We start from the raw sequence: 18,939 nt of genomic DNA on the forward strand, positions 1-18,939 counted from the left end.
CGCAGGTCCTTTTCAGCTACTGCATTTAGAACTGATCACATGGACTGTGATGTCATCACAGGTCCTTCAGCTCTTGCAGGGCATTAGATTCAATTGTATTTCCGTCCTGAGGACTTACAGTTGTATCTAGCTGACAGGCAGGACATTCGGCCCTGGGACAAAACATCAGGGGCCCAGGCCCCGAATGTTTTAACCTAGCAACGCCCCTGGAACAGTAGACAGGCTAAGGTCAGTATTAGAGTGTTAACATTGTGAGGTTTTGCTCTGATAGATATGGTAAGCAGGCGCAGTACAGAAGCAAAATACAAGTTCTTAACTCAAAACATTTTTATTCATACTTCAGGCAATTGCACAAAACAGCATGTAACTTTGCAGTCTTGGTGTTAATTTACACACAATGGAAAGTTCATATAACACAAGTCACCTTGCTGGCAATTCTGCCTCCAGTAGTCCACAGCAGGCTTTAGGGGGCCTCTTTCCACAGCATGCGGCTCTCAGCCCTCCAGCACGGCACAAATTCTCAGATCCCAAAAACAGAGACATCTCTGCTGAGCTCAGCTGCCTATTTAAGGACAGCCAGGTGCTTCCAAAACCCGGACCGGCACTTAAACTCTGGTCCAGTATTTGTCCTCACCTGGCTGGAAACCAGCCCAGCCGCACATGCTGGGAGGAAAATACCTGCCTTGCCAGACACAACCCCTCAGAAGAGCCCTACAGTATTAATAATACTGTCACAACAGGCAGAGGTACGGTACATGGAGAGACAATCAGAATAGCACACCTTCACTGGTAAGCTAGCAGGCTAGGAGCGTAAGCTTCCATGAAAATAATGTGAGGTCCAAGCAGGAAGCAGTGGGTCAGTATGATAGTCAGGCTAAGGTCAGTATTAGAGTCTGTTAACAGGCAGAGGTACAGCACATGGGCAGACAATCAGAATAGCACATTACTGGTAAACTGGAAAGCTAGGAGCCTAAGCTTAGGCATACTGGAGAAGGTACCCTATAGACCCTGAGACAGCCAGTTATAGGCTGGGGAAGTATTAAAACATGCACGCTGGCCCTTTAAAAGCCAGGGAGGGTGCAGGCCCTGGGGTGAGAAGAACTGGCCAGACAGGGAAGTGCAGGCTGCGGCCTGCAGGAAAGGCACAAGACTCCAGCAACAACTCCAACTGTGGGTGAGGAAGAGGAGGTACAGCAGGTCCAGGCCGCTGGACAGAGCAAGAAAGGTGAGTAAGTGAGTATGTCAGCTCTGTACACAAAAAGGATTACATATTTTAAATAAAGACCAACTGAAAAAAAAAATTTAGCTCAAAATAAGTACAATGCAATGATAAACAAAAAATTTCCCCCAAAGGTGTACATAGCCTTTAAAGGGATATTCCAGTTATTTAATGTTATCTCCTATTCACAGGGGACAACTATCAGACTGTTCAGGTCCAACCTCTGGGATCCCCACTGATCACGAGAACATGTCCTCCCTCCTCACAATAATGATGCAGCAGGTCCAGCATACACACTGCTGCTCCATTCATCTCTAAGGGACTGCCGGAGATAGCTTAGTACAGGCACTCCATTCATTCACAAGGGCCGCAAGGTACAGGCCTCAGTTATCATGATCGGTGGGTGTCCCAGCAGTCGGACCCCCACTGATCTATTAGTTATCCCCTATTATCTCTTATCCTGTGGATATAACTAGAATGCCCCTTTGATCTTTGTATATATGAATTAGGCTGGGACTACATGGCGATATGCGCCACGTTACAATGGTGTCGCAATGCGACACATGACATACTGCAGAGACCTGATGGATTTTGTGTTGCAGAGCATGACATACAGCGAATTGCTGCCTCAGCCTAAGTCTCCAACGTTATAATCAACTTCCCCGGTATGTTCACACGGCTAAAATCCGCTGCGGATTCCATTGTGGAAAATTCCATCATGTGCACATGGAGGCTTTTCCTTCTGCTACTGACTTCAAATCCGCTTATGAAGTTCCATGTTACTTCTTTGAAGTCACTTCTGTGGATCCACATCTGTGTGTCCTTTCCGCAGGTCATAGAACATGTCCTTTTCTTGTCCATTTTACAAGAAGAATAGGTTCTTCTACTGATGGGAGTGATATCATTGTGGAATACACACGGCCGGTATCCATGTTTTACAGATTTACACTACAAAATGGATACGGTTGTGTGCATGAGGCCTTATTACAGAAAAAGCTAAGACTGATGTCAAAATGTGGAGCGGAAGTCACGATCCAACTACAGTGTATAAACTGGAAAGTAGGATGATAACAATATAATGAATATACTGCAAGAGCTAGGGCTGAGAACGGGGAACACAGAAATGCCTCTTGAGCTGATCTGCATTTTCGGTTACAGGATGTCCGATCCTACGTTTTATTATGTTTTTGGTTCGTCCATTTCCACCAGTTATTATAACGATAGCGCTTCTGTTTTTCAGATGCAATAAAAGGAGATATTGGCGTTTGCGGCTGGATGATAATGATAGTATCTGCTCTGTTTGCTGCCATCACCTTCCCTTTGTCCATCTGGTTCTGTGTTAAGGTAACTGTAATCAGCAGATTCGTATGAAGAGCTATAACCTTCTGCGGAGCCGTCATGCTTACTTTATCATGTGTATTCCCTAGATAATTAAGGAATATGAACGTGCTGTGGTGTTTAGACTGGGACGTATAGTCTCTGGAAAAGCCAGAGGGCCAGGTAAGGTCTACTACTGTCATAAGGGATATATGTACATATGTATGTATTGTACGTTAGTAATAACAAGAAATATACAGTATTTTGCGGTTTTCACCGTTTGTGGCTTTAGCAGTGTTTTGGATAGTATAGTATTTTATACTGCGAAACTTCACTTAACTCAAATGTGCCGATCCCAGCACAGTTATCATCGTTTAATCTAGTTTTCGGGTGTAAATGATGACTGAAATCGGCGTAGATTTCATTCTAGGCGTACGGACTGCTGGAAGATGTGGTAAATTTATGGCAAGATGTGCATCTTGTCATAAATTAAGCTTATCCTCTGGTGTCGAAGAGCATAACCAGCCTAGAAAACCCCTGTCTTGATAAATTTCCCCCATGCGCAGAGGCAGACCGGCCATAGACCCTACAGGGAATTTTCCTGGTGGGCCCATGCCCATAGGGCCACTCCTCTCTGCTGCTGGCTGAAGGTAGTGCTGGTTTAGTATTGTTGCCCACATCTCACCTCAGCCCCCTGCTCCATATTTTAAATAGAGACAATGGGAGTAGGACAGAACGTGCCAGCTATTGATGGCCACCACAGAGGGACAACTTCTGGGGAGGTATTCAGTGCTGCTCTATGGTATTACTTAGTGAAATAGAAAAAACGATTCCGGCACCTATTTTTCTTCCCATAAAATCTTCCTCTTTATTCAATCATATGCGGGACAGTATCACAAACAAGCTGTTTACGCGTTTCGGAGACCTTCTTCTTAGTCGTTACGCGTAAACAGCTTGTTTGTGATACTGTCCCGCATATGATGTGATTGAATAAAGAGGAAGATTTTATGGGAAGAAAAATAGGTGCTGGAATCGTTTTTTCTATTTCACTTTGTCTACGCCCAGGAACTTGCTGGCTTGAATCCGTGCACACGGGATATTACACGCCGACCAGGTGTTGTCCCGTCTTCTGACAGTTTAGACCCACCTACAACATTTGGGCCACTTTAATCCCCTGCCCATACGGTATTTGATGCAGATGCATCGATGTGACTGCCACATGCAGCCGAAAACCCACCCACCTGTGCTGGTCAATAGCTGCGCAAATGTGCAGTACCTTCAAAATCATGGTGACCATTGGCCAGGGTTCTGCTAGCTGCATCATGGCTGCCTGGTGGAAGCCCGGCCCCATGGCTGCATTTTCTGATTGCATTGCTTGAAGGGGATGAATTGATGCATGATATTTTGCAACTTTACATTGTAAATGATGTCATAAAATGAAATGGTGTTATATCATATTAACATATTGATTTGTCATGGGTGGGAGAGATGCCATGTGACTGTAACATAATGGGATAATCTTATCCTTCAGTGCCCCATGGTATTAGGACATATGACTATCTTTGACAACAAGCAGGCTAACCCAAGTTATTAGGCCTGCAGGTGACACGTGTTTTCCTCCATAAATATTGGGACATCGACAGAAATCTAACATTTTTGGCTCTATACACCACCACATTGGATTTGAAAAGAAACAAACAAGATGTGCTTTAACTGCAGACTGTCAGCTTTTTTGAGGGTATTTACATCTAAATCAGGTGACCGATGTAGGACTTACAACAGTTTGCATATGTGCCTCCCACTTGTTAAAGGGGTTGTCCAGGTTCAGAGCTGAACCTGGACAGCCCTCCATTTTCACCCCGGCAGCCCCCCTGACATGAGCATCGGAGCAGTTCATGCTCCGATGCTCTCCTTTGCCCTGCGCTAAATCGCGCAGGGCAAAGGCATTTTTCTTAGTTCCGCTGACGTACCGGGGCTCTCTATGGGGCTGACAGGAACCCCGGTGACGTCACCGGCACTGATGGGCGGGATTTGGCTCTGCCCTAGCCAGTAAAACGGCTAGGGCAGAGCTAAAGCCCGCCCCTCAGAGCCGGTGACGTCACCGAACACACTGCTGGGCGGAAGTTACCGCCCGGCAGTGTGTTATTGTAAACACAAGAGCCTGTGCCCTGCGCGATCTAGCGCAGGGCACGGGAGCGCATCGGAGCATGAGATGCTCCGATGCCAGGCTCAGGAGGGCTGCCGGGGTGAAAATAAGGGTATGTCCGGGTTCAGCTCTGAACCCGGACAACCCCTTTAAGGGACCAAAAGTAATAGGACAGAATAATAATCATAAATCAAACTTTCACTTTTTAATACTTGGCTGCAAATCCTTTGCAGTCAATTACAGTCTGAAGTGTGGAACGCATAGACATCACCAGACGCTGGGTTTCATCCCTGGTGATGCTCTGCCAGGCCTCTACTGCAACTGTCTTCAGTTCCTGCTTGTTCTTGGGGCATTTTCCCTTCAGTTTTGTGTTCAGCAAGTGAAATGCATGCTCAATCGGATTCAGGTCAGGTGATTGACTTGGCCATTGCATAACATTCCACTTCTTTCCCTTAAAAAACTCTTTGGTTGCTTTTGCAGTATGCTTTGGGTCATTGTCCATCTGCACTTTGAAGTGCATTTGGCTGAATATGAGCAGATGATATTGCCCGAAACACTTCAGAATTCATCCTGCTGCTTTTGTCAGCAGTCACATCATTAATAAATACAAGGGAACCAGTTCCATTGGCAGCCATACATGCCCACGCCATGACACTACCACCACCATGCTTCACTGATGAGGTGGTATGCTTAGGATCATGAGCAGTTCCTTTCCTTCTCCATACTCTTCTCTTTCCATCACGCTGGTACAAGTTGATCTTGGTCTCATCTGTCCATAGGATGTTGTTCCAGAACTGTAAAGGCTTTTTTAGATGTCGATTGGCAAACTCTAATCTGGCCTTCCTGTTTTTGAGGCTCACCAAAGGTTTACATCTTGTGGTGAACCCTATATATTCACTCTGGTAAAGTCTTCTCTTGATTGTTGACTTTGACAAACATACACCTACCTCCTGGAGAGTGTTCTTGATCTGGCCAAATGTTGTGAAGGGTGTTTTCTTCACAAGGGAAAGAATTATTCGATCATCCACCACTGTTGTTTTCCGTGGTCTTCCGGGTCTTTTGGTGTTGCTGAGCTCACCGGTGCGTTCCTTCTTTTTAAGAATGTTCCAAACAGTTGTTTTGGCCACGCCTAATGTTTTTGCTATCTCTCTGATTGGTTTGTTTTTTTTTTTTTAGCCTAATGATGGCTTGCTTCACTGATAGTGACAGCTCTTTGGATCTCATCTTGAAAGTTGACAGCAACAGATTCGAAATGCAAATAGCACACGTGAAATTAACTCTGGACCTTTTATCTACTCATTGTAATTGGGATAATGAGGGAATAACACACACCTGGCCATGGAGCAGCCGAGAAGCCAATTGTCCCATTACTTATGGTCCCGTAACAAGTGGAAGGCACATATGCAAACTGTTGTAATTCCTACACCGTTTACCTGATTTGGATGTAAATACCCTCAAATTAAAGCTGACAAGCTGCAGTTAAGGCCTCATGCACACGACAGTTTTTTTTCACGGTCCGCAAAAACGGGGTCCGTAGGTCCGTGATCCGTGACCAGTTTTTTCGTCCGTGGGTCTTCCTTGATTTTTGGAGCATCCACGGACATGAAAAAAAAGTCGTTTTGGTGTCCGCCTGGCCGTGCGGAGCCAAACGGATCCGTCCTGAATTACAATGCAAGTCAATGGGGACGGATCTGTTTGATGTTGACACAATATGGTGCCATTTCAAACGGATCCGTCCCCATTGACTTTCAATGTAAAGTCTGGAGTTCTTTTATACCATCGGATTGGAGTTTTCTCCAATCCGATGGTATATTTTAACTTGAAGCGTCCCCATCACCATGGGAACGCCTCTATGTTAGAATATACTGTCGGATATGAGCTACTTTGTGAACCTCAGATCCGACAGTATATTCTAACACAGAGGCGTTCCCATGGTGATGGGGACGCTTCAGGTTAGAATACACTACAAACTTTGTACAAGACTGCCCCCTGCTGCCTAGCAGCACCCGATCTCTTACAGGGGGATATGATAGCACAATTAACCCCTTCAGGTGCAGCACCTAAAGGGGTTAATTGTACTATCATATTCCCCTGTAAGAGATCAGGGCTGCCAGGCAGCAGGGGGCAGACCCCCCCCCCTCCCCAGTTTAAATATCGTTGGTGGCACAGTGTGCGCCCCCCATCGGGCCCCCCCTTCCTCCCTCTAATGTTAGAAATCGTTGGTGGCACAGTGTGCACCCACCATCGCCCCCCCCCTCCCTCCCTCTATTGTATTAAATCGTTGGTGGCACAGTGTGCCAACCACCATCGGCCCCCCCTCCCTCTATAGCAGTAACAACATTGGTGGCAGTGTGCGGCCTCCCATTCCCCCCCCCCCCATCATTGGTGGCAGCGGAGTTCCGATCGGAGTCCCAGTTTAACCGCTGGGGCTCCGATCGGTAACCATGGCAACCAGGACGCTACTGCAGTCCTGGTTGCCATGGTTACTTAGCAATAGTACAACAGTAGAAGATTCATACTTACCTGCTTGCTGCTGCGATGTCTGTGAACGGCCGGGAGCTCCTCCTACTGGTAAGTGAAAGGTCTGTGCGGCGCATTGCTAAAGAACTGTCACTTACCAGTAGGAGGAGCTCCTGGCCGTTCACAGACATCGCAGCAGCAAGCAGGTAAGTATGAATCTTATACTGTTGTACTATTGCTAAGTAACCATGGCAACCAGGACTGCAGTAGCGTCCTGGTTGCCATGGTTACCGATCGGAGCCCCAGCGATTAAACTGGGACTCCGATCGGAACTCCGCTGCCACCAATGATGGGGGGGGGGGGAATGGGAGGCCGCACACTGCCACCAATGTTGTTACTGCTATAGAGGGAGGGGGGGCCGATGGTGGTTGGCACACTGTGCCACCAACGATTTATTACAATAGAGGGAGGGAGGGGGGCCGATGGTGGGCGCACACTGTGCCACCAACGATTTATTACAATAGAGCAGTGTTTCCCAACCAGTGTGCCTCCCGCTGTTGCAAAACTACAACTCCCAGCATGTCTGGACATCCTTTGGCTGTGCGGGCATGCTGGGAGTTGTAGTTTTGCAACAGCTGGAGGCACACTGGTTGGGAAACACTGCAATAGAGTGAGGGGGGGGGCGATGGTGGGCGCACACTGTGCCACCAACGATATTCAAACTGGGGAGGGGGGGGGGGTCTGCCCCCTGCTGCCTGGCAGCCCTGATCTCTTACAGGGGAATATGATAGTACAATTAACCCCTTTAGGTGCCGCACCTGAAGGGGTTAATTGTGCTATCATATCCCCCTGTAAGAGATCGGGTGCTGCCAGGCAGCAGGGGGCAGTCTTGTACAAAGTTTGCAGTGTATTCTAACTAGAAGCGTCCCCATCACCATGGGAACGCTTCTGTGTTAGAATATACTGTCGGAAATGAGTTTTCACGAAGTGAAAACTTAGATCAGAAAAAGCTTTTATGCAGACGGATCTTCGGATCCGTCTGTATGAAAGCAACCTACGGCCACGGATCACGGACACGGATGCCAATCTTGTGTGCATCCGTGTTCTTTCACGGACCCATTGACTTGAATGGGTCCGTGAACCGTTGTCCGTCAAAAAAATAGGACAGGTCATATTTTTTTGACGGACAGGATACACGGATCACGGCCTCGGCTGCAAAACGGTGCATTTTACGATTTTTCCACGGACCCATTGAAAGTCAATGGGTCCGCGAAAAAAAACGGAAAATGGCACAACGGCCACGGATGCACACAACGGTCGTGTGCATGAGGCCTAAAGCTGTTGTTTCTTTTCAAATCCATTGTAATTGTGTATAGAGCCAAAAATGTTAGAATTGTGTCAATGTCCCAATATTTATGTACCTTGAAGAATATGCGCCTACATTGTGCTTTACTTACACTCCTCTCTTTCTACGCAGGGCTGATGTTCATTCTCCCCTGCACAGATAACTTTATTAAAGTGGATCTCAGGGTCATATCATTTGCAATCCCTCCACAAGAGGTAGGTTTGTAGAGATATGCTTTTTATATCCTGGGTTGATCCTACAACTACTCAGCCCCACTGGGTACAGATAATTTGCTCCCTTGCTTCAGGGGTGAACAAAGACAGCAGGGAAACCATGTGCAGAATGGCCCCAAATAGGTCATAATAAAGGGCATTTCACATCCTACCATTCATTGTGAGCCATGAAAGTTAGTACCTCACATGCTATCTAATTGTCACCTTAAAAGAAGGGTCCTACTTTCTATGGGCCCTCATGCCGCTGCACAGATTGCACTTATAATAATGTATGTCTACCATTGAGTTGGGTTTTATATGTTCTTGTTCTTAGGACTTGTTGCACAAACCCCGGCAAACACTACTCCTCTTGATTTTAAGTTTCTCTTGAGTTTGGGACCCTAGGTTTGATAGACATCTTTTGGCCTTTTCTCCTGTGCCTGGTGTCACAACCAGACAGCTGAGAAGCTCTGACAGAGGCCTTTCAGAACCTCCTCCTTGAGTTCTCTTTGTTGTGCTGTTCAGTTCCTCATCTCGTTAGCCTCTCTCAGCTGTCATGGAGTTGGACTGATTGCATCCCTTTAAATTCCGCCCCATAATGCATTACTGGGCGGCTTATACTACTTCCTGGAGTGTGTGTGCATGCTGATCTAGTTTTCCAGTCTGCCACAAAGTTAAGTGCTGAACATTTATCTGTTATTTTCTGTTTACTGGATCCCAGGTGACCCTGACTCCCTCTGTGTCTGGTGTAGGGAGCCGGTGGTCGTGTCCCCTCACTATTGTAGGGTGTTCAGGGGTTATATAGTCGAGGTACGTGGATATGCAACCTTCCACCTCTGGGATCTTTGCATAGGCTGAGCAGCCAGTCTCCCTTTTGGTTCCTTAGCTTTGTATCCACTCAGTCATATATGCATGTTGCTTTGTCTTGTTTCCTGTACACCGTCCGTGATATTATAAGCCGCCAAAACCGTCTCAAGCATGGATCCGGTTTCACTTTTGGCTGAACGCTTCCAGGGTCTTTCATTGGAGGTAGCTGATCTCCATAAGACTTTTTCTCAGCTTCAAGTGACCGGTTCAGCTTGCGTTCATGGAGTTTGTTCTGAGCCTAAGATCTCGCTCCCGGATACGTTCTCCGGGGGTAGTGAGAATTTTGTGCTTTTAGAGAGGCTTGCAAACTCCATTTTCGCCTTCTCGCTCAGTCCTGGGCCTTTTCACTGCCGGAGGGGGCACGGCCTCTCCGTTCAGTGGATGAATTCTTTTTAGCCCTGGGTCAGATATGATGATCCGGATCGTATTGCTCTGGCTGAGTCTAGACTACATCTATTATGCCAGGGTAAACAATCCGCAGAAATATACTGCTCAGAATTTCGGAGATGGGCAGTTGATACTGGTTGGAATGATGCTGCACTCAAAAGTCAATTTTGCCATGGTCTTTCAGAGGGATTGAAAGATGCATTTGCCTTTCATGAGAGGTCTATTTCTTTGGACTCTGCTATGTCTCAGGCCGTTCGTATTGACAGGTGTCTTAGAGAGAGAGGAGAGATGTCCCCTTCCTGTCATACTCAGTCCCAGGACAGTGCAGCGGTCCCATTCTGTGCGCAGGGGTCTCAGTCGCTGTCAGCCCCTTCTGAGCAGGAGCCCATGCAGCTGGGGTTGATTGCTTCTGACAATAGAAGATTCAGCCCGCATGGGAGGGTTTGTTTTTGTTGTGGAGGTATAAATCATTTGGCAAATATTTGTCCCTCTAGGAGATTCAGGCAGTTTTCTGGGAGTAATAAAGAAACAAACAGGAAAAAATCTTTTAAAAATGTTCCGTCTGTTACTATTGGCAGGGTTGAGGCGGAAATTGAAGGTTTTCCGTTTGTTTGTAGTTCCCGTTTTGTCCTGCCGGCTAGGGTGGCGCTAGAGAGCAAGAACATTTTTTTGTGAGATTTTTGTGGATAGTGGAGCAGCGGTCAATCTCATTGATAATCAATTTGCGATAACTCATGGTTTCCAGGTGCGCACTTTGGGAAAGGATATTCCGGTTTTTGCTATTGATTCCGCTCCACTTTCTCAGAAATCATTAAAGGGCATAGTTCACAATATCCGTTTAATTGTGAGTGATGCTCATGTTGAGGATGTGTCATGTTTCGTCCTTAGCGGTTTGCCTACTCCTCTAGTGTTGGGGCTACCCTGGCTCACTAAACATAACCCCACCATTGATTGGCAAGCGAGGCAAATAAATGGTTGGAGTGACTTTTGCAGAGAGAATTGCCTCACGACATCTGTTTCTGAGGTTGCTACTAAGACTGTACCATCTTTTCTCTCTGAATTTTCGGATGTCTTCTCTGAGAGTGGAGTTCAGGATTTGCTCCTGCACTGGGAGTACGATTGCCCTATTAATCTCATCTCAGGCGCTAAACTGCCTAAATCTCGTTTATACAATCTTTCCCAACCTGAGAGGATCGCTATGCGTGCTTATATCTCTGAGAGTCTGAGAAAAGGACACATACGACCCTCGAAGTCACCTGTTGCCGCTGGTTTTTTCTTTGTTAAGAAAAAAGATGGTTCTTTAAGACCTTGTCTGGATTTCAGGGAGCTGAACAGTATCACTATTCGTGACCCTTATCCGCTTCCTCTGATCCCGGACCTGTTTAACCAGGTTGTTGGGGCTAAAGTCTTTTCCAAATTACATCTAAGAGGGGCATACAACCTGGTCAGGGTCAGAGAAGGAGACGAATGGAAGACGGCCTTCAATACCCCTGAGGGCCATTTTGAGAATTTGGTTATGCCTTTTGGTTTGATGAATGCCCCAGCCGTTTTTTAGCATTTCGTGAACAGCATTTTTTATCATTTGATGGGAAAATTTGTATTAGTGTATTTGGATGACATTTTGATTTTTTCTCCTGATTTCAAAACTCATAAGGAACATTTACGTCAAGTCTTGCTCATCCTGCGGGAGAATAAATTATATGCGAAACTGGAAAAATGTGTGTTTGCGGTTCCAGAAATTCAATTTCTGGGGTTTCTTCTCTCCGCTTCTGGTTTTCGCATGGACCCCGAGAAGGTCCGCGCTGTGCTTGAGTGGGAGCTTCCTGAGAATCAGAAGGCGCTGATGCGGTTTTTGGGCTTTGCCAATTATTACAGGAAGTTTATTTTGAATTATTCCTCTATTGTTAAACCACTCACTGATATGACCAGAAAGGGGGTAGATTTTTCTTCTTGGTCAGTAGAGGCGCGTAAGGCTTTTTCTAATATCAAGGAGAGTTTTGCTTCCGCTCCCATCTTGGTGCAACCTGATATTTCTTTACCCTTCATAGTCGAGGTTGATGCTTCTGAGGTGGGTGTGGGGGCGGTCTTGTCTCAGGGTTCCTCTCCTGCCAAATGGCGACCGTGTGCCTTTTTCTCGAAAAAACTCTCCTCCGCAGAGAGAAATTATGATGTGGGAGATAGGGAATTGTTGGCCATCAAGTTGGCTTTTGAGGAATGGCGCCATTGGCTAGAGGGAGACAGACACCCTATTACCGTATTTACTGACCATAAAAATCTGGCCTACTTGGAGTCAGCCAAGCGTCTGAACCCGAGACAGGCCAGATGGTCTTTGTTCTTTTCTAGGTTTAATTTTGTGGTCACGTTCCGCCCTGGAGTTAAGAATGTGACGGCAGATGCCCTGTCACGTTGTTTTCCGGGAGGCGGGAATTTTGAAGACCCGGGTCCCATTTTGGCTGAAGGTGTGGTGGTCTCTGCTCTTTTTTCTGAATTGGAGGCAGAGGTGCAGGCAGCCCAGTCAGAGGCTCCTGATCTTTGTCCTCCTGGGAGGTTGTTTGTGCCTCTCGCTTTAAGACACAAGATTTTTAAGGAACACCACGATACGGTCCTTGCTGGGCACCCGGGGGCAAGAGTCACACTGGATCTCATCGCTCGGAGATTCTGGTGGCCTGCGCTTCGTAAGTCGGTTGAGGGTTTTGTGGCAGCCTGCGAGACTTGCGCTCGTGCCAAAGTCCCTCATTCACGGCTATCAGGTCCTTTCCTTCCCTTACCCATTCCTTCCCGTCCTTGGACACATCTGTCCATGGACTTTATAACGGACCTGCCTCGTTCCTCGGGGAAGACTGTGATTCTGGTGGTGGTGGACCGTTTTAGCAGAATGGTGCATTTCATCCCTTTTCCTGGTTTGCCCAATGCTAAGACGCTGGCGCAGGCATTTATTGATCACATTGTCAAATTGCACGGTATTCCTTCAGACATAGTCTCTGATAGGGGCACGCAGTTTGTTTCCAGATTCTGGAAGGCTTTCTGTTCTCGCTTGGGGGTTCGGTTGTCATTCTCTTCTGCTTTCCACCCGCAGTCGAATGGCCAGACAGAGCGCGTCAATCAGAATCTGGAGACATATCTGCGCTGTTTTGTGGCGGAGAATCAAGAGGATTGGTGTTCTTTTTTGTCCCTTGCTGAGTTTGCTTTAAATAACCATCGTCAGGAGTCCTCTGATAAGTCACCATTTTTTGGTGCATATGGGTTTCATCCGCAGTTTGGGACTTTCTCGGGAGAGGGGTCTTCTGGTTTACCTGAAGAGGACAGATTCTCCTCGTCTTTGTCATCTATTTGGCAAAAGATTCAGGATAATCTAAAGAGCATGAGTGAGAGATATAAGCGTGTGGCAGATAAGAGACGTGTGCTTGGTCCGGACCTGAATGTTGGTGATCTGGTGTGGTTGTCTACCAAGAATATCAAATTGAAGGTTCCCTCCTGGAAGTTGGGTCCTAGGTTTATTGGGCCTTACAAAATCCTGTCTGTCATCAATCCTGTTGCCTACCGTCTTGATCTTCCTCAGACTTGGAAGATCCATAATGTTTTTCATAAGTCCTTATTGAAACCTTATGTTCAACCCATTGTACCCTCGCCTTTGCCTCCTCCTCATCCGATTATGGTTGATGGGAATCTTGAATTTCAGGTCTCTAGGATTGTGGATTCTCGTCTTGTCCGCGGTTCTCTTCAGTACCTTGTTCATTGGGAGGGTTATGGTCCTGAGGAGAGGATGTGGGTCCCAGTGACGGACATTAAGGCCTCTCGTCTCATCAGGGCTTTCCATAGGTCCCATCCTGAGAAGGTGGGCTCTGAGTGTCCGGAGTCCACTCGTAGAGGGAGGGGTACTGTCACAACCAGACAGCTGAGAAGCTCTGACAGAGGCCTTTTAGAACCTCCTCCTTGAGTTCTCTTTGTTGTGCTGTTCAGTTCCTCATCTCGTTAGCCTCTCTCAGCTGTCATGGAGTTGGACTGATTGCATCCCTTTAAATTCCGCCCCATAATGCATTACTGGGCGGCTTATACGACTTCCTGGAGTGTGTGTGCATGCTTATCTTGTTTTCCAGTCTGCTACAAAGTTAAGTGCTGAACATTTATCTGTTATTTTCTGTTTGCTGGATCGCAGGTGACCCTGACTCCCTCCGTGTCTGGTGTAGGGAGCCGGTGGTCGTGTCCCCTCACTATTGTAGGGTGTTCAGGGGTTATATAGTCGAGGTACGTGGATATGCAACCTTCCACCTCTGGGATCTTTGCATAGGCTGAGCAGCCAGGGAAAGTCTCAGGTCTTGTGCAGGGGTCTCCCTTTTGGTTACTTAGCTTTGGATCCACTCAGTCATATATGCATGTTGCTTTGTCTTGTTTCCTGTACACCGTCCGTGACACCTGGCCAGTATAAGTTTTGGTGGTTTTTAATAGAGTGCTTCTTTAAAAACAGCAGAGGGCTGTATGTGACTAGGTCAGGTTGTATATCCGCTGAGATGCCTGTTCATGTGACATGAGTCTGTGGTGATTTATTTTAGATCCTTACTAAGGATTCAGTGACAACTACAGTTGATGGGGTCGTGTACTACAAGATTGAGAATGCTATCAGATCTGTGGCAAACGTCAACAACGTTCACGTAGCCACTGCACAGCTGGCACAGACAACGCTGAGGAACATCTTAGGAACACAAACTCTTTCCAGCATCCTGTCTAACCGTGAGGAGATTGCCCACAACATTCAGGTAAGTCCCAATTTAGAATGCCTGCTCTGTTCAATTGTGGGCAGACTTTACACTATGCAGATCAAGCAAGTCAGGGGAGGGGGGGGGGGGGGGGGGCATATGAACTGTGTAGTCAGTTCAGCTGCACAGTATTCTATGACATCACAGTATTTATTATCCCTCTACTGTGACATCACTGTATTTATGATACCAATACTGTACTGTCACATCCTGGTGTTTATTATCCGTGTACTGTGACATCACTGTGTTTATTATACTTGTACTGTGACATCACTATGTTTATTACAATTGTACTGTGACATCACTATGTTTATTATACTTGTACTGTGACATCACTATGTTTATTACACTTGTACTGTGACATCACTGTTTATTATCCATGTACTGTAACAACACTGTGTTTATTCCTGTGCCGTGATGTCACAGAATTTATTACCCCAGTAGTATGACATCACTGTGTTCTTTATGATTGAAATGTGACATCACTCTGTTTTTTCTTTTATCCCTGCACTGTGACACAACTGTTTATTATGCCTGTAGTGTGACACTGTAGCTTTAGTGCTCCTCTATGATATCTATCTACAGTAAATGACTCTTATCTGATCTGGTCCAGGTTATGTAAGTGTTCATGGCTATTATGGCCAGCCTAATCTCATGAACATTTGTTAAGAGTAATATATGAATTTTTGTCTGGCTGCCTCATGGCATATTTTCCGTGCTGCGGCCAGATCTCCGCCGGTCCCCAATACAGCGAATTGGGCCGTGCAGACTTCAGGCAGCACACGGCTGTACATGGTAGTTATGGATCCAGCAGGCAGTTCCCCTGCCGAAACAGCCTGGCGGAATGAGTAACACCAGTGGGAACCAGGCCTTACTAGACTAAATACAGACTAAACATGTTTAGGTTATAGGTGTGCATGTTTATTTTGCATAGTCAGATTTCCATATAATGTCTTTGTCTAAGTAAATTGTAACGGCTGGTTTGATGACAAAGTTGAAGGGTTAGCAGTGCTGTTCAGAGCCCTCTGCCCATTCTCAGCTTTTGGAGCTTGAAGAGTATGGATATGAATCTCATATATTTTCTCTAGATCCGTTCTCTGCATGCTCCCATAGCTGAGCAGAGTTGCTAAAAGCTGAAGGGTTAGAGTGCCCCCCCCTTCATTTTTCTCAAAGGTTTAGTTACCCTTTAAACAACTTCTACTCAAACCCAACAGTGATACTAATATTTGTTTCGTGCTGTCCAGGGCTGGATTTACCTATAGCTGCAGCAAATCTGTTCCTATAAAGAGCATTGGCTGGAGGGAATTTATTTCAATGCCTAATGTGCAAAGATCGCCTGTCTTGTGAACAGGGCTGAGATTAGAACATCTTGCCTGTAAGCTAAGTACATCTGGTTCCCATCCTATCGACATGAAGTATACTAGATAAAACTGATGTAAATTTGTAATCTTAGGGTATTATGGTTTACTTCTCTTCTCCTGGACCATTGTAGTCTTTCCTGATCCCATGCTTCATGTGTTCTAGTCAATACTTGATAATGCTACACATCAATGGGGAGTGAACGTGGAACGTGTAGAGATGAGGGACGTGCGCCTTCCTGTGCAGATGCAGAGAGCCATGGCTGCCGAGGCAGAAGCTGTGCGAGAGGCCAGAGCCAAGGTAACTGTCTTACTATACAAGCTGCAAATGTCACCTCACATCCACTGGAGCTTCATCTACTTAACACTGATTCCATGTTTCCCATATACATTTTGTTCCACTACCTAGATCTTCTAGGTCTAAGCAAAAAGAGTTAAAGGGGTTGGCCAAGGTGTTTTTAAAGGTGGCTATGACCAGGATGACTTATAAAATAATTAAATAAGCCTTTTAAAAGTCCAGTCATTCCACTGCTGCTCTATGGTCCTCATTTTCAGTCCCAGCTGTTCAGAAGTGATGATGTCCAAGTGTCTTCCTGTGACTGCTGCAGCCAGTCATTTTCCATGACTTCTGAGGCCAGTGACTGGCTGCAGAGGTGACATAAAGACAAATGAGACGTCATCACTTCTGGATAGACTTGTAAAAGGTGTTTATAGTTTAGTTTATTATTTTATTAGGTTTCCTAATCATAGCCTCTTGGATTATAAAGCATGATGTTGCACCCTGTAATAGTGGTATGCCATAATGTCATTTGGAAGGTATGCATGCAGGCTAAAAATATTTCCCTCCCTATCTGTCCTCTTGGCTTGACATATCCAGAGTTGTGTGTGCAAGATGATCAGCTTTGGAAAAAAAGACATGCTTTTGTGCTACTCTATCAGAATTTGTTTATGCTACATGTGGCCACCTAGTGGTTGTGATGTGGATTGCAGCCCGTTAAGGGGTCTGCTAAGAGCATACAATTCGAATTGTGAGAAATTTAAGTCCTTATTGAAATTTGTGGAACAGTAAAGGTGGACACATCATTCTGTGCCTCCTAAACATGCTGTCGTTCACTAGAACATCCCTTGACACAGAACTCAAACTGAGGTGGTCCTATGCCAATATGCCCAGAAGTAGGCATTTCTTGGAGGTTTTATGGGCGCTCCTGGAAGGATTATAAGCCGAGCTTAAAGTTGTCACACACACCAGTAATAAAGAAAATATCTGAGACTGAGATGAACACTATAAAGTAACACCCATGTTTTCCCTTACAGATTGTGGCTGCAGAAGGTGAGATGAATGCCTCTCGAGCCCTGAAAGAAGCCTCCATGGTGATATGTGAATCTCCTGCAGCTCTACAACTGCGCTACCTGCAGACTCTGAACACAATTGCAACAGAGAACAATTCCACAATTATATTCCCCATCCCCATTGACCTATTGCAAGGCGTTATTAAAAAATGATCGGCCACGGGGCTCTAGAGCCACTTCAGAGGAGGGTATTGTGTAATATTTTATGGAATGGATCTCTGAAGGGTTGGGTAGGCATATTCGTGCAGGGCTGCGGATTATGTGAATAATGCTAAATGTAAAAATGTAAAGAGTCTTGTATGATAACTAGCGCACAGAAAAAGTGGTGGATAGGGTTAGTTGTTGCACAACTCCTCCACTTCTGTACTAGCTTTGATGCATTAGAGTCAATGTGGTTCCACTCAGTTCTTTAGAGGGGAGTTGCTTAAAAACAAAAAAATCTTATAAAACAGTTACCTTTTAAGCTCAACTTTAAGCATGTCCAACTTTGCAACCAGTTTATGTTATTACTCCACTGCATGCAAAATACGAAATGAAGCAACTTTACAAAAACTTGATTAAAAATATCCCGTTGTCTTTTCCCTACAGCTCCTATGTAGACCCTATGTATCTTCATGGTGTCTCCTACAGTCACACACCTTAACATCTGTCCTCTACTTGTTAACCTACCAAATGCTAGTTAACACAAGTAGGAGGCAGCTTGGTGAGATTGTGACTAATGGTGCCCATTGGAGACCTTCAGTAGTTGTCAGCCAGAAAGTAATCTCTCTGGACTCCCCCATACAGAAACGTGAATGGCTGCGTATGTGTTTTCAATGGGAAAGAGGCGAAAGCTTCTGTCAGACGACTTTGGAGGTGGCTTATCTCCTGAGAGAGAACTGAATTCAATCTGTCTGATCCTACTCTCCCCTGACTTCATCTGTCAGAGAGTTGGGAGAACCCCATACAAAAGGACAGGTTTGGCCGACAATACTCTAATCTAATGTGTATGGGGTCCTTAAAGGGGCTGTCCGGGTTCTAGACATTGATGACCTATCCTCACGATAGGTCAAGATCAGGTTAGTAGAGGTCTGACACCCAGCAACTCCACCTATAACCTGTTCTAAGCAGTTACTGGTATCAGAAATAGCACAATGGACTGTGATGGAAGCAGAAAGCTCCATTCACTGTCATACAAACTGACAGAACCTTTAAAAGTCAGACTACAAGTCAAAAATACAGTATCACAGATTTGATCAACCATATGGGCAGTGTAGCTCATAACCTGCTTGTACCTGATGACCCGTCAGGTAAACAATAAGACAATTTTAACCCGCACCTACTGTGTCCTTCTTCCATACCATGTAGATTGTAAGGGCCCTCTCTCCTTCTGTACCAGTTTGTAACTCATCTTGTTTATGATTAGTACAATTGTCTGTGTTATGTATGTGCACCGCTTATCATATGTACAGCGCTATGGAATGAATGGTGCTTATATAATAAATAATAATAATAATAATAAAAAATAATAATAATTTTGGAGGT

General features: G+C 45.7%; 1 protein-coding gene across 1 annotated transcript; it reads left to right on the forward strand.

Annotated features, from left to right (window-relative positions):
• The first annotated feature begins 2,232 nt into the window (after positions 1-2,232).
• LOC122931382 (stomatin-like) lies at positions 2,233-17,568 on the forward strand. The gene is made up of 7 exons (XM_044285455.1): positions 2,233-2,278; positions 2,460-2,563; positions 2,647-2,719; positions 8,620-8,702; positions 14,504-14,707; positions 16,232-16,366; positions 17,380-17,568. The coding sequence occupies exons 1-7, from the start codon at positions 2,233-2,235 to the stop codon at positions 17,566-17,568; spliced, it is 834 nt and encodes a 277-aa protein (XP_044141390.1).
• The last annotated feature ends 1,371 nt before the right edge of the window (positions 17,569-18,939 follow it).

This window comes from Bufo gargarizans, chromosome 3, assembly GCF_014858855.1.
Source record: "Bufo gargarizans isolate SCDJY-AF-19 chromosome 3, ASM1485885v1, whole genome shotgun sequence".
In the NCBI taxonomy this organism is placed as follows: domain Eukaryota; kingdom Metazoa; phylum Chordata; class Amphibia; order Anura; family Bufonidae; genus Bufo; species Bufo gargarizans.

Coding starts and splice junctions, on each gene's coding strand:
- LOC122931382 (XM_044285455.1), top strand. CDS start 2,233: ATGTGGAGCGGAAGTCACGATCCAACTACAGTGTATAAACTGGAAA. Junction 2,564..2,646: donor CCATCTGGTTCTGTGTTAAG/GTAACTGTAATC, acceptor TGTATTCCCTAG/ATAATTAAGGAATATGAACG. Junction 8,703..14,503: donor TTGCAATCCCTCCACAAGAG/GTAGGTTTGTAG, acceptor GATTTATTTTAG/ATCCTTACTAAGGATTCAGT.